General features: G+C 42.9%; 1 protein-coding gene across 1 annotated transcript in view; it reads left to right on the top strand.

Annotated features, from left to right (window-relative positions):
- The window catches only part of LOC134601801 (transient receptor potential cation channel subfamily M member 7-like), a 160,241-nt gene that overhangs the window by 73,758 nt on the left and 72,312 nt on the right, over positions 1-14,171 (top strand). Inside the window, exons 17-21 of the mRNA XM_063446300.1 lie at positions 725-953; positions 10,187-10,339; positions 11,180-11,326; positions 11,626-11,754; positions 13,681-13,965. Of these exons, the coding sequence (XP_063302370.1) occupies positions 725-953; positions 10,187-10,339; positions 11,180-11,326; positions 11,626-11,754; positions 13,681-13,965 (943 nt within the window). The remainder of the gene's footprint in view (positions 1-724; positions 954-10,186; positions 10,340-11,179; positions 11,327-11,625; positions 11,755-13,680; positions 13,966-14,171) is intronic.

The following is a 14,171-nucleotide window of genomic DNA, read 5'->3' as shown; positions in this document are numbered from 1 at the left end:
ATTATACGTATTTATATATAATATATATATATGTACATCTATTATATATATAATATATATACATATTATATATATGTAACGTCATTCTAAGTGTATTTTAATATTAATATATATACTTATATTAATATTAAAATACACTTTGTATGACGTTACATATATATAATATGTATATAAAGCTTCTTAGCATCATGATTACGTGACTGTAGTGGTAATGGTGCTTTCAGAAGTTCTGTTGTACTGTTTATTACAGATATGCTCTGTATGTGTCTCCTGATAAAACTAAAGAAACCTCTTGAAGAAGTTAATATATCACAAATCCATTATTATTTTCACTTGAAAATCAGTTAGATTTGAATTATGATGATCTGTATCAATAAACAAAAAAGATTATCTTTACAATTAATTTTTTGCAATCTTGGATTTTTTAAGTCAACATTGTGCTAAAATACAACCTGTTACACAGTATTATAACACACTTAGAACTAACAGTAGCCTTTTGTTATTTACTTAACCAAAGGTATCTAACCTTAGATATCTAGCTTTTCTACATTTCCCATAATCCTCTGCGAGTATTTGGCAGTGAGAAAGGAAGATGGCAGTCCAGACAAGCAATTTTATTTTATTATTGATTCATATTTGTTCCTATGCAATATCTGTTGTTTGTACAAAATATATACTAGCAAACATAAATTTACCTTCATTTCTTGCACTTTTCTTTTCCTAGAGAATTTGGAAAGTTGGCATTAGAACTTCTAGACAAAGCCCACAAACAGAATGAAAGAATGGCAATGAAGTTGCTAACATATGAACTTAGCAGTTGGAGCAGTTTTACGTGCCTTAAGCTAGCTGTTTTTGGAAGACTTCGAGCATTTGTAGGACACACATGTGCTCAGAAGCTTCTATCTGATATATGGATGGGGAGACTCGATCTCAGGAAGAATTCATGGATTAAGGTACACAGTATTACTATTAAGAAACTATAAAAGCTATAGTTGTTTTGCTCACTGCACAGTGTAAGTCACGGCTGTTTGGCTCTGCCATAAAAATATAATTTTAAAAGATATGCATTAAAAAGCATATTAAGAAATGCACATAAATGTGCCTACGAAGCACAATTAAAGTCAGTCTTATTAAAAACAGCTGACCCATTTACTGCTTATTTAACTTCCCGATGGAATTAATTTCTACTCTGACTTGTTTTCAGATGAAATATTTAAATCAAGGTGTCTGTTCTGAGTGGGTGCACATTAAATCGTAATATTATTTAAAATGTTCTAGGATGAAAAGCATCAATAACATTTTATGTATATCTCTCCATAACTTTGTCAGTTCCCCCTTTATGTTTTTCTTTCTATGAACTATCCCCTATATGCTGGTCTATCTTTACCTGTCCATCAACCACCCTCTTTTTGACTGTCTGTCTTTCATGGTCCCTTTATGCTAGTTTCTTATCTTGTCCCTTTATGCCAGTCTGTATTTGCCAGTTTGTATCTCAGCTCTGACTGTCTCTGATGAAACACATAAGCTTCCCAAACCAGTCCTCAAGACCCACCAACATTCCAGGTTTTATCAGTATTTCGATTGGAATAAAACAGGCAAATACATAAATCCTGGACTGTTGGTGGGCCATGAGGACTGGCTAGGGAACTACTGGTATAGACAGCATGCAGTAAAACTTAAATCTGTATTGCCCTCTAACTCAGTGATAATTACATGATTTTGCTATTTCATGACGAAAAGTCATGATTTTATGAAAGACACGGAAGCGAGTATTGTTTAATCCTTTCTTTAAGAGAGACACCAGCCAATCCCCATCCAAGTCCCAGTATGACAGCAAGCACCGCCTCTAAAGCTTCCTCTTTCTTTGGAGATGCGACACATCTCAAGGAGAGACATAAAACAGGAACCAACAGAAAATCCCAACATCCAGAAAACACGGTAATGAAATCCAGTGAATGCCAGTCCTTGGAACTTCTCAACCAGAAACAAACTTCAAGACGGTAACGGAATCCAGCCGTCTTAAGCGAAACACACCGGGAAGAAGTGAGGACCATCGAGTAACACTGAATCAAGCTGTGAAAACACAAAGAACAGGAGCCCATGGTTAAATCGGTACTAAAACCAAATAGCAAATGCCAATAAACATGAATTCCACAAATCAGTCTATTACAAACAGTGCAAACCCACAATACAAAAACATGAAAAAATCGAACCAGGACATACGTGAACATAAAACCACTAAATAAATACAGTGCATACAACATAATACCTACAGCATGCTGGAATCCCTATACAAGAGAAAAACTCAGCAGGGAGGGATAAAACAAGGTAGTCTCCGTGTCTTTCATAAAATCATGACTTTTCATCATGAAATAGCAAAATCATGTAATTTTATGTGAAGACACAGAGGCTCATATTGCAAGTTTAAATCTGACCAACAACCGACGAAATAACGTGAGGGACCGGCTGAAAATAAGATTTGCGAAACGTGGATTCACGCGACCAGTCCGCCATCCTCATCAAATCTTCCAGACGCGCACCTGAAGCCACTATAGACGTGGCTGGCACCCCCCCGGGAAGAGTGGGTGCCAAAAATGGACGTGTCCACACCAGCCTGTGACATCACCCACTTCACCCAGCGATCCAAGGTAGTTCTTGAAACAGGAGAAAATGGTTGGTGAATCGAGAGAAATAGTTGCACAGATGATACAAAATGATGCGCACTGGTCTGAAGCTCATATTCGAGCATACAAGCAACAGGACACAACGCCGGAGAAGCAGGAAAAGCCGGATACGGTACAGACTGAATAGCAGTCTTAGTACATCTGTAGATGTTAAAGGTCACTCCATCTGGAGTGAAGGGCCGTGCATCGTAGTCCAGGACACGAACATCCAAAACCCTCTTGCATAAAATGAGTCAAAAGAGAGAGACCAATTTGGCTGACAATTGTCGTAAGGATAGGTCCGTGTTACGAGGTCAGGAACTGAAAAGAGACAAGACACAGGAGACATCCCAAGTGGAGGAGGAAAGAGGCCTAGGAGGGCTCGACAGTCGGGATCCCCAATGCAATCGGCACACTAAAGGGTGTAGGCCCGCGGGACAACCGTCAAAACCGTTATGAGACGAAGAAATAGCCGACCTGTACAAATTAATTGTGCGATATGCACGGGTAGCCTCAAAGAACGATGTAAGGAATTGAAGGATTGCAGTCACAGGTGCCGAAATGGGATCCATGTTCCTAGCCAGGCACCAGCCAGCCCAAGCTCGCCAAGCGGTCCCATATGACTGTCTAGTACCGGGAGCCCATGCATCCGCCAAGAGCTGTCTAGTTGCATCCAAAACCCCTTGGACATCCCAGAGACCCCGGAAATTCACCACGCAAGAAGCAGGAGGGATCCATCCAGCAAAAGCAGATGCCGTAAGCCTGTCAGATCCAGAAGAAGGTCCAGGCAACAACCAATCTGAGGGCGCGCCAGTGCACGGTGTAATTCCTTGTGGATGGTCCGAATCTTGGACATCGGAAGGCTCAGTGACTCCGCTCCAGAGTCTATGATGAAACCAAGGAACTCCATGCATCTCGAAGGAGTCAGGCAGGACTTCTCCCATTTGAGGAGGAAACCCAGGCGAGAGAGGAAGTTTATCGTCCATTGCAGGTGCCTGTGGAGGACAGACCGATCCTGTGCCATTATCAGGATATCATCCACATAAACGATCAGACGCATGCCCCGACTGCGTAACCAAGCCACGGCCAGGCGCGGCAGTTTTGTGAAGCACTGAGGTGCCCAAAGAGAGCCCAAAAGGAAGACATGTAAAGCTCCAAGTGTTGTCCTTCCAAAGGAAACGCAATAAGTCTCTGGACGTCTCGGCCACTGAGACCATCAAGTACGCGTCCTTCAGATCCAGTTTTGCCATCCAGTCATCGCGAAGGAGTTGATCCCGCAGAAGGTGGATGCCCTCCATCTTAAAGTGGCGGTAGCGCACCAAGGCATTGAGGGGATGGAGATTGATAACGGGGCGCATCTGCCTGCCTTTCTTCTCCACCAAGAAAATGTTGCAGAGGACCCCAGCAGGGGACGTGGGTGCTAATTCGATCGCCCCTCTCTCATGGAGGGCCAACAATTCTATGTCTATCAACATGTGATCTCATAGGGAGAATGAGATCGGGCGACGTGGAGGGATGTGGCAAGGAGTACCGACCAACTCTATGTGGAAACCGCGAAAGGTGGCCCGAACCCAAGCATCGGAGGTGATGACTGACCAAGCTGGGAAAAGATGACGGAGTCTGCCCCTACACAAACCTGAGAAGAAACATGAGGTACATGTAAGCTTACCGTAATGGCGTCTGGAACCGGAGTTCCCTCTGAAGCTTCAGGACCACCATGGTCTTCCACGCGAAGGGAAGAAAGGGGACCGGCCTCTCACTTTCTGCTAGGGGGTTCGCTGGGTATAGGAGCCTCGTCCCGAGCCATGGGAGTTGTAGTAGTAAGGCCGGACAGACTGCCGGCCCTGGTAGAAACCCACCCCTGAAATACCGCAACTGCCGGCCCTGGTAGAAACCCACCCCTGAAATACCCTCTTCATGGAGGATTGGGCTTTATCAAGGGCGGTAAAAGCCGCAACAAAACGCCCCAAGTCTTTTATAAAGGAGTCCCCAAACAAGAGGTCTTGGGCATCCTTGCCCGCCTCGTGAGGGCAAGATTGGGCAATTTTTTTTAAAGAGAATGGCTTTACACCATTCAATAGACAGGGAGGTATTAACACTGCCCGCAATGCAGATAGCCCTCTGCACCCAGCCTAGTCAACCTGTCTGTTCGCAGCTCATTCTTCCTAGTCAACCTGTCTGTTCTCAGCTCTGGTGTCTTCTTCCAGGTCAAAGAGCTTAGCCAAGGGACCAAACACATCCAAATGCTTATCTTGGCATGACTTAGTATCTAATCAAAACTCGTACGAGGGTTCCATCCCAATTTGGTAAGGAATTTGGTCATTTTATGGTCAACAACCAGGGTCTCACAGACTTTATTGGGCACCAAAGGCTGTGGGCATTCAGCCCTGAGTATACTCCGGGCCACCTTGCTGAGGGGGCGCCTTACCCAGTTCTCCAGGTAATGGACCACATGGTCCACTGGGAGCCACTCAGCTGACTTCGGGTCATGAAGATCATCTGGGTCGAACATAGGTTCTCCAGACGAATCCAGGAGAGTGGAGCAACAACTCACTGCCACCCCCGACTGAGCGGAGGTCAAAAGGTCAAGGCCCTGCCCAACGGAATTATCATCAGAATCACTCAAGGGGACTCAGCACCAGCCTCCTCACTAGATCCGATTTCTGAGTTGGAGTAGCTCTCAGGTTGTACTCTAGCACTTTTCCATCGCCTCGCCCATTCTGCCTGGTGCAGAAAGGCTCTTTTTCGTGATACAGACACGCTATCATGGGTGACCTCAGGTTTACCAGTCATAGGGGTTCTGGAGGCAGAGAGAGTTAAGTGCCAGGATTTGGCAGTAGCCTTCTTGGGTGCATCCCCTGAAGGGTCTGAACCAGAGCGTGACTGGCGCTTTGGTGGACCCGAATGTTTTGCGTCCAGTGGGCGCGAGAATAAGACCTGGGAGATGGTCTGAGAGAGGGCAGAGGACATAGAGCCCATAGCTGCCATAATGGCATCAGTGACTGAGCATTGCAGTGCCCGGGACTGAGCCTAATCAGGGTGAGTCATAGGGCCAACTGATGGAGGGGAGCTAGAAACTGAAGAGGGGTTGCCCAGGCATTGAAGCATATCCATCTCACCAGGGGAAGGGGGGCACGCAGGCACCTTAGGCTTGGGCATACTGCAATGTGAGACCCCAAAAAAACTTTACAATACTAGACCCTTGTACAAAAAACTACATCTCTAGACAAAATAATAATACAGGCTAGTAGTGGTTAATAACCCAAACTAGCTACACCAGAGAAGGGGATAGAGAGGGGAGCTCGCCAGGGCCCAGACCAGCAGACATGGTAGACACAAGGCAAAGACAGAGCCAGAAGGATGGGTAAAATCAGAAAATGGACACCGCCAGTCTCAATTCGCAAACCGAAACTCAGCGAATGGGACAAATTCGTTGAACGAACTAGTGAACGGCTATTCGTGGCAAAAACTGCCAAACAAGAAACTATTCCCAGAAAAATAGTCGAACGAGATCATTTGCGGCAAAATTGCCGAACAATACCATTCACGGGCAAACTCCTGAACGGCATAATTTTGCGGCACAATTTGGGCAAAAGGCCCAAGTCTGTCACGAAACAGCCGAACAGAAGTCGCAAAAAAATGGGCGCAAAAAGGTGCCAAACAGCCAGGAAGAAGCGGGAGACCCAAGAAAGACAGAGAAAACAAGGGAAAATAAGAAAAAAAAGGAGGCAAACCCCAAGTGACCCCCCAAAGGACAGGAGCAACAAGGCAAAGTCAAAAGAGAGGGGAGAAACACATACAAGAAAACCCCAGGGGATGGTCTGGAACCATGGGCTCAAAGGTAAATAACATTAACCAAAAACCAAATAAAGTAGTATAATAAAGCTGCTATTGGTGGACAGTAATGAAAGGGTTAAACTATATGAGCCTTTGTGTCTTGACCAGTGGCGTACACACAACCCATGGGGCCCGGGTGCGAAAACTGATCCGGGCCCCCCCCCCTCCCCCCGCGCGAGCGCTTACTCTGCGCAGGCTGGGGACGCAACACATGGCGGCCGGCACCTGGTCGCAGGGCTGCGACCCGTGCGACCGCGGTATGTATGCCAGTGCATGCATAAACACATACCCTTAAAGGACCACTACAGACACCCAGATCACATCAGCTCAATGAAGTGGTCTGGGTGCCAGGTCTCTCTAGTTTTAACCCTGCAGCTGAAAACATAGCAGTTTCAGAGAAACTGCTATGTTTCACTGAGGGTTAATCCAGCCTCTAGTGGCTGTCTCATTGACAGCCGCTAGAGGATTTTCTGCGATTCTCACTGTGAAAATCACAGTGAGAAGACGCTGAACATCCATAGGAAAGCATTGAGTAATGCTTTCCTATGGGCAGTTTGAATACGCGCGTGGCTCTTGCCACGCATGTGCATTCGGAGCTGAGAGGCGGATGGGGACGGAGAGATCCCCAGCGTTAAGGGAGTCCGACGCTGGAGAAAGGTAAGTACTTAAGACACACACACACTCTCATGAACAGACGCACACATTTACTGACAGACACACACTCAGTGACAGACGCACACAAACATACTCAGTAACAGACACGCACACTAACACACACAGTCTAACACTAACACACACACTAACACACACACTCTAACACTAACACACTCACTAACACACACTCTAACACTAACACACACACTCACTAACACTAACACACTCACTAACACACACACTCTAACACTAACACACTCTAACACTAACACACACACTCTAACACTAACACACACACTCACTAACATTAACACACTCACTAACACACACACTCACTAACACACACACTCTAACACTAACACACACACTCACTAACACTAACACACTCACTAACACACACACTCACTAACACACACACTCACTAACACACACACTCACTAACACTAACACACACACTCACTAACACACACACTCTAACACTAACACACACACTCACTAACACTAACACACTCACTAACACACACACTCACTAACACTAACACACACACTCACTAACACACACACTCTAACACTAACACACACACTCACTAACACTAACACACACACTAACACACACTCTAACACTAACACACTCACTAACACACACTCTAACACTAACACACACACTCACTAACACTAACACACTCACTAACACACACACACTCTAACACTAACACACTCTAACACTAACACACACACTCTAACACTAACACACACACTCACTAACACTAACACACTCACTAACACACACACTCACTAACACACACACTCTAACACACACACTCACTAACACTAACACACTCACTAACACACACACTCACTAACACACACACTCACTAACACACACACTCACTAACACTAACACACACACTCACTAACACACACACTCTAACACTAACACACACACTCACTAACACTAACACACTCACTAACACACACACTCTAACACTAACACACACACTCTAACACTAACACACACACTCTAACACTAACACACACACACACACTCTAACACTAACACACACACTCACTAACACTAACACACTCACTAACACTAACACACTCACTAACACACACACACTCACTAACACTAACACACTCACTAACACACACACTCACTAACACACACACTCACTAACACTAACACACACACTCACTAACACTAACACACACACTCACTAACACTAACACCATCAAACGTTTTTTTTTTATTTAATACCCCCAGCCTCCTTACCTGTGGGAGAGCTGGGGGGATTCCCTGGGGTCTAGTGGTGTTGCTGGCCAGGCTGTCACCCGGCTGGCTGGCGGGCGCGCGAGGGAGCACTATCCCCTGGGTGCTCCCTCTTCAGCTCCCTTGCGCGCCGCGCACTGATGCCGGAGCCGGAAGATGACGTCATCTTCCGGCTCCGGTTTCAGTGCGGTGCGCGAGGGAGCTGAAGAGGGAGCACCCAGGGGACAGTGCTCCCTCGCGCGCCCGCCAGCCAGCCGGGTGACAGCAGGGCCAGCCTCGGGGGGCCTGGAGGTGGCCGGCTCCTGGGCCCCCCAGCAGAAGAGGCTGGCCCTGTGGGTACATACCTGGGTCGCAGGGCGGCCGGGCCCCCTGGTGGGCCGGGCCCGGTTGCAGCCGCGACCCCTGCGACCCTGGTATGTACGCCACTGGTCTTGACATAAAATTGTATCCTGTAGATGAGCATCATTATACAACCAATATCCCAAAAAGGGTTATCTACAATACAGAATATAACAAAGAAACATAGAATAATATTGTACAAAGAAATGGGGTGAGGTGTAAGTCTAAGAAATGCACTCACAAACCCAAATTGATTGAAGGCATATCACTTATAGTTGTAGAAAATCTTTGTGACAAATTCAGTGCGTAGGGAAGGGGAAAATAAATAATAGTGCAGACTTTCCAATAACCATAAAACTGTTGAATACAAATTGCACTTATAAGATGTAGGCAGTATTCAGGCACATCAAAGTTAAGTCTTGTGGTAAAGAAGGAACAAAGCTTCCAGCTTGTTTTTTTAAGCCGCAGATTTTAGCTGGACTAGGATATCAGTGATGGAACGCTTAAATCCCGGTGAAATGCATAAAAAGAAGCGGATAATATGCATCGTCTTGAATGGAACGCATTAGAAACTGGAAGACGAGGCTTGAGACGCAAGTCGGAACTCAATTTTCCGACAATACATCATAGCTGCTTGATGTCCGTGCGGGTTGACTAGCAGCTAAGCATTTGGAACGACTTAAAAACTTGAACATCCAGCATTAGGATTAAGACAACAGAAGGAAAGGATCTGTCACTTATTTTTTCCTGAGGAAGTTCATGCAAATAAATGAAATGCATAGTGATATTTATAGTGTGTTAGAGTTTGCCATTTTATTTAGTTTTTTTATGCATGCTATTTTATTGTTTATGTGACTAAAAGAGGAATCCCCCTCACCTTGTTTCTTTGTTATATTCTGTATTGTAGATAACCCTTTTTTGGGTATTGGTTGTATTTTGCTTCAAATACTTTATCTAGAAGACGTGGAGTCTTTATCTATATAGAGAGAGTGAATAGGGCTAATTTACCTATTTGTTTTTTCACCCCCACTAAGTGTTTTCCCACTATTTTATAGGTGTTTTTCTGTTATCCTTTTGTAGATGAGCATCATTGACTGACTCTTAGTGTACTACTGGTTGGAAGGCTGAGGTTGACATCTCTAATTGCAAAGCAATAAACATGCCTAGTTTTCTGTTATTGTAGCATTATTCTACTGTCAATGTTTGCAGTGGGGTTCATCTAGTAAGGGATGGTTTTCAACAAGGGTGAAACTTTCATTTGTGAATGAGTGAATAAGTCCCCCATATACGAGCTCAACCTTAGCTCATGTTCTCAGCAGTATAAGAAATAAATCATATCTTCCTAAGTTGCAAGTGCTGAGTAAATATGAAAACATATATTAATTTAAAAGCAAATTTGCTATTGTATTTTAATATTTTGCAGGTGATGTTAGGTCTTTGGTTCCCGCCAGTTATTCCATTGTTGGGATACAAAACCAAGGAACAAATGTCTCACATCCCACAGTCTCAGGATGCCCACCAGATGATAGTAGATGAAAAAGAGGTGGTTACATACTCAGAAGAAGGAATAATAATGGTGAGCCTATGTGAAAGCTACTTTCATGGGGAACAATGCAGATAAAGTGGAGATAATGACAGATTTGCATATGTCCAGTCAACTTTGTGTGCAAGAATAGTATACACCAGCAGTCAATGCAATGCATTCATGCATGCTTCATCAGCAAAACTGGGAACTATGTTTTGTTCTTGCATTACCTGTTAATTATTGCAGTAGTATAAATAGTAACATACACTAGGAGACATATATATCCATATATGTTATTTTGGCAACATAACATGAACAGGAAAGGCATCTGATTTTTGCATTTCTTTTCTTATTAATGTGTTCGTAGTTACTCCAAACAAAACTGATCTACAACCAGGCATTTGGCCAGTGAGCCATGTATCGGTTAGCCAGTTTTGACTTGGTGGCATCTCCCATTATTTGGCGTTCATTCTATGCACAGAGATTGGATACACCAAAGGGTAGCCCTGTTAAAACATAGTTACATAGTTACATAGCTGAAAAGAGACTTGCGTCCATCAAGTTCAGCCTTCCTCACATATGTTTTTTGCTGTTGATCCAAAAGAAACATATTTACTATTAATGTCTTAACATAATATGCAACACTTTTTCAGTTTTACTTAATAACTTTATAAAATTCTGATCTTATGCTGCTCCAAAATGTGTCCTACAAATTGATGGAGCTACCCTACTACAAACTTTACATGCATTGCCACACCCGAAACAATACACATGCATATATTATTGGGAGCATAATTATTTATTTGTGTATTTTTATGTGCAGTGCATCAGTTGATCAATACTCTGTTTATGTAAAGTTTTATGTTATGTATATTTGAATGTTTGTTCCAGGATGTGTTTAATGAGATTAAAACTTTTGATGGTCTTCAAGAAAAATCCTCTGAACTTAGGCATGAAAGAAAATGTAGACACGTTTCGCTTGTACGGACATTCTATGCTTTTTACCACGCACCGATTGTGAAATTCTGTTTTGATACAGTAAGTGAGACATTATATCATTTGAAATGTACTAAAATTATAAAAAATAGCAATATATGAGAACACTTTTTATGAGCTATAAAGATCTAAAGGTACTGAAGAGGTGTTATCCACTAAATGCCTAAAATCTTTGGATGAATCTATACAGTTTTTCTGGCATGATATTGCTGACTAAGCAAATGTATCTATTGCAATTACGTACATACGTCAATGAAACAACTTTGTTTCCTCAACTAACATAAAGTTTTCCAGATTAACTGTCTAACTAAATAAAGTGATCTTGATTTTTGCTTCTTTAGATGGCCTACCTGGGGTTCCTGATGCTTTATTCATATATTATCATGACTGAAATGCAGGTTATGCCATCAGTTCAGGAATGGATCGTGATCTCGGTCATCTTCACCACTGGTTTGGAGAAAATACATGAGGTGTGTGTGGAAAAAGAATGCAGTTAGAATAATTACTTACATTTTATCTGTGCAGTAGGTCAGTGATGGTGAACCTATGTCATTGTTGTCACAGTTGCTCTAATTTGCTTCTATGGTGACACACTGTGTCTGCCTATCTTGCAGCCATCAACCTTGCATGCTGGCATAAATATTGAGATAATGTGTTATCATATTACTTGTCTCAATTAGGGTTACTATCAGATCACTTTAGTACAACAGACATGTAGAGTGCTAAAAGGAAAGGGAGCGTTTATCTTGTGAGTGAGCAGAGAGAGCATGAGTGGATGCTGTAACAGGAAAAGGGTAGAATGGCACTCAGCTTGGTATAAAGACCGTTCCAGATATGTTGTCTTTCCCTGTCAGCTGGCACCAGAAACCACCACCACAATTCTTCAAGGTAATGTCTTAACCTCTACCCCCTAAACAAGTAGATATCACCTCTTCTGAGTGCTCCTTCCTCGAGGCAGGAGTCAAATTCTTTACAAAGATACTTTTGGATAATAAGTCCAAGTGATCCAACTTTCAGCACACAGGTCTGGAGACTGTCATCATGCTCCCCAAATAACAGAGTCAACACAGAGTGAGCAGAAAACCCAACATGCTTCATCGAACACAAGGACTTGCCTCTAACAACCCAACATTCAACTTATATTCAGGGTCTGTTGGTACTTTCAGATCATGCAATAGCTGATGGTAATCTGTAGTGGTTATGGCGCTTGGAGTGTTCCTTTAATATTTCTGTATCTTCATTGTTAATCTAAAATATCTTCCAGGAACTCTGATTCCTTAACCTCTTCTGATGAGAAACTCCCAAACTGATGGTTTTCCATCAGGTCTCCCAAGGTTTTCCAGAGGTATCCTGCAAGGAGGAAGTCGATCCCGCAGCTGTCACCAAATGTGATGGAGCTCGAGTACTTCAACCGAGTACCTCTGCCAAGTTCGCTTCCTCGTAGCTATCAGGGACCCTGGAGCACTTCAGATCCAGTCGCTGAGGCTTGAATGTGATCTTTAAGGGCCTTGTCCACCCCGGACCAGGCTACTAGGATTATAGCCCTGGACACCCTTTCCATCAGCAGAGCAGTAATCAGAGCTCTTTTCCCAAACACCAGACAACACTTGGTGAAAGCTAAAACAACAACTACCTTTAATAAACACAGCACACCTATGTATGCCCCCAACAGCCTAATTTATAATTCAGTAGGGTGAATAGAGAAATATAGTACATGGTAAGGTGGGGCCAGACAATAGCAAGGGTTGAGAACCAAATGGGAGATTGAGGAGGGACAGGGTAGCTAGTTTATACTGGTCTGGCAGTATCCCTGGGACAACGCCCTGCTGGGGAAACAGTAGGACAGGAAAAAAGGGGGAGGGAAAGGCACAGGCAATCAATACATTCAACATACCCTGCATCAAAACTGGGCACAGGGTGCCAAAACACAAGAGGAATCTCGGGACCCACAAATAGTGTCTGTCTTCCGTCCACCGTGATGGTGACTACAGACACAGGACTATGATCTTACAAGATCTTGTAAAATCAGTGTCATAGATAGTTACATAGCTGAAAAGAGACATCACGTTCAGCCTTTCTCACATCTTTTTTTTTGCTGTTCCCAGTTTGAAGCTCTTTCCACTTTTGCAACAAGTTAGGAATAAAAATTCTTCTTGACCAGAATGACAGTTAGATCTCTCCTTGGATCAAAAAGCTATTACCCCACTAATTAAAATTGATATCCCCCTGAATAATATGTTTTTAATTCCACTTGAAATGGTCCAAAGGGCCCAGAAATAGTGACTTATAATAAGTAATCTACAGTATGTAACAGTTTAATGTTCTGTGTAGTATATTGATTGATTTGACATAAATCTGCATTTATAGCTCAAACTCTGATATTGATTTATATTTAGATTGTCATGTCTGAAGCTGGAAAAATCACTCAGAAGCTGAAATTGTGGTTCCATAGCTACATGAACATCAATGACTCTTTTGCAATAATCACTTTTCTTATTGGATTTGGTCTAAGACTGAGCACTATCCAGTTGACTAATGAGAACGATCTGTATGCTAATTCTATATTCATTGCTGGAAGAATAATTTACTGCCTCAATATTATATTTTGGTTTGTGAGGTTACTGGATATTCTAAATGTGAATCAAGATGCTGGCCCTTACGTTCTAATGATTGGTAAGATGGTAAGTATTTCATTTTTATTTTATTGTGAGAAGAAAAAAAAACACAGCTTTGTACTGCACTGTAATAAAATTTGGTAAATCAGTAGCACATCAAAGCATCAAACTGTTCTCAATTGCTAGCTTATCATTGACTTATAGTTTGTGGCTATGTAGTAACCAACTACCAGTAAAAAAAATAAAAAAATAAAATATAAAAGTTAATGTTC

This window comes from Pelobates fuscus, chromosome 3, assembly GCF_036172605.1.
Source record: "Pelobates fuscus isolate aPelFus1 chromosome 3, aPelFus1.pri, whole genome shotgun sequence".
Classification (NCBI taxonomy): domain Eukaryota; kingdom Metazoa; phylum Chordata; class Amphibia; order Anura; family Pelobatidae; genus Pelobates; species Pelobates fuscus.
The sequence above is the reverse complement of the archived record's forward strand: the minus strand, read 5'-3'. Positions and strand labels throughout refer to the sequence as shown.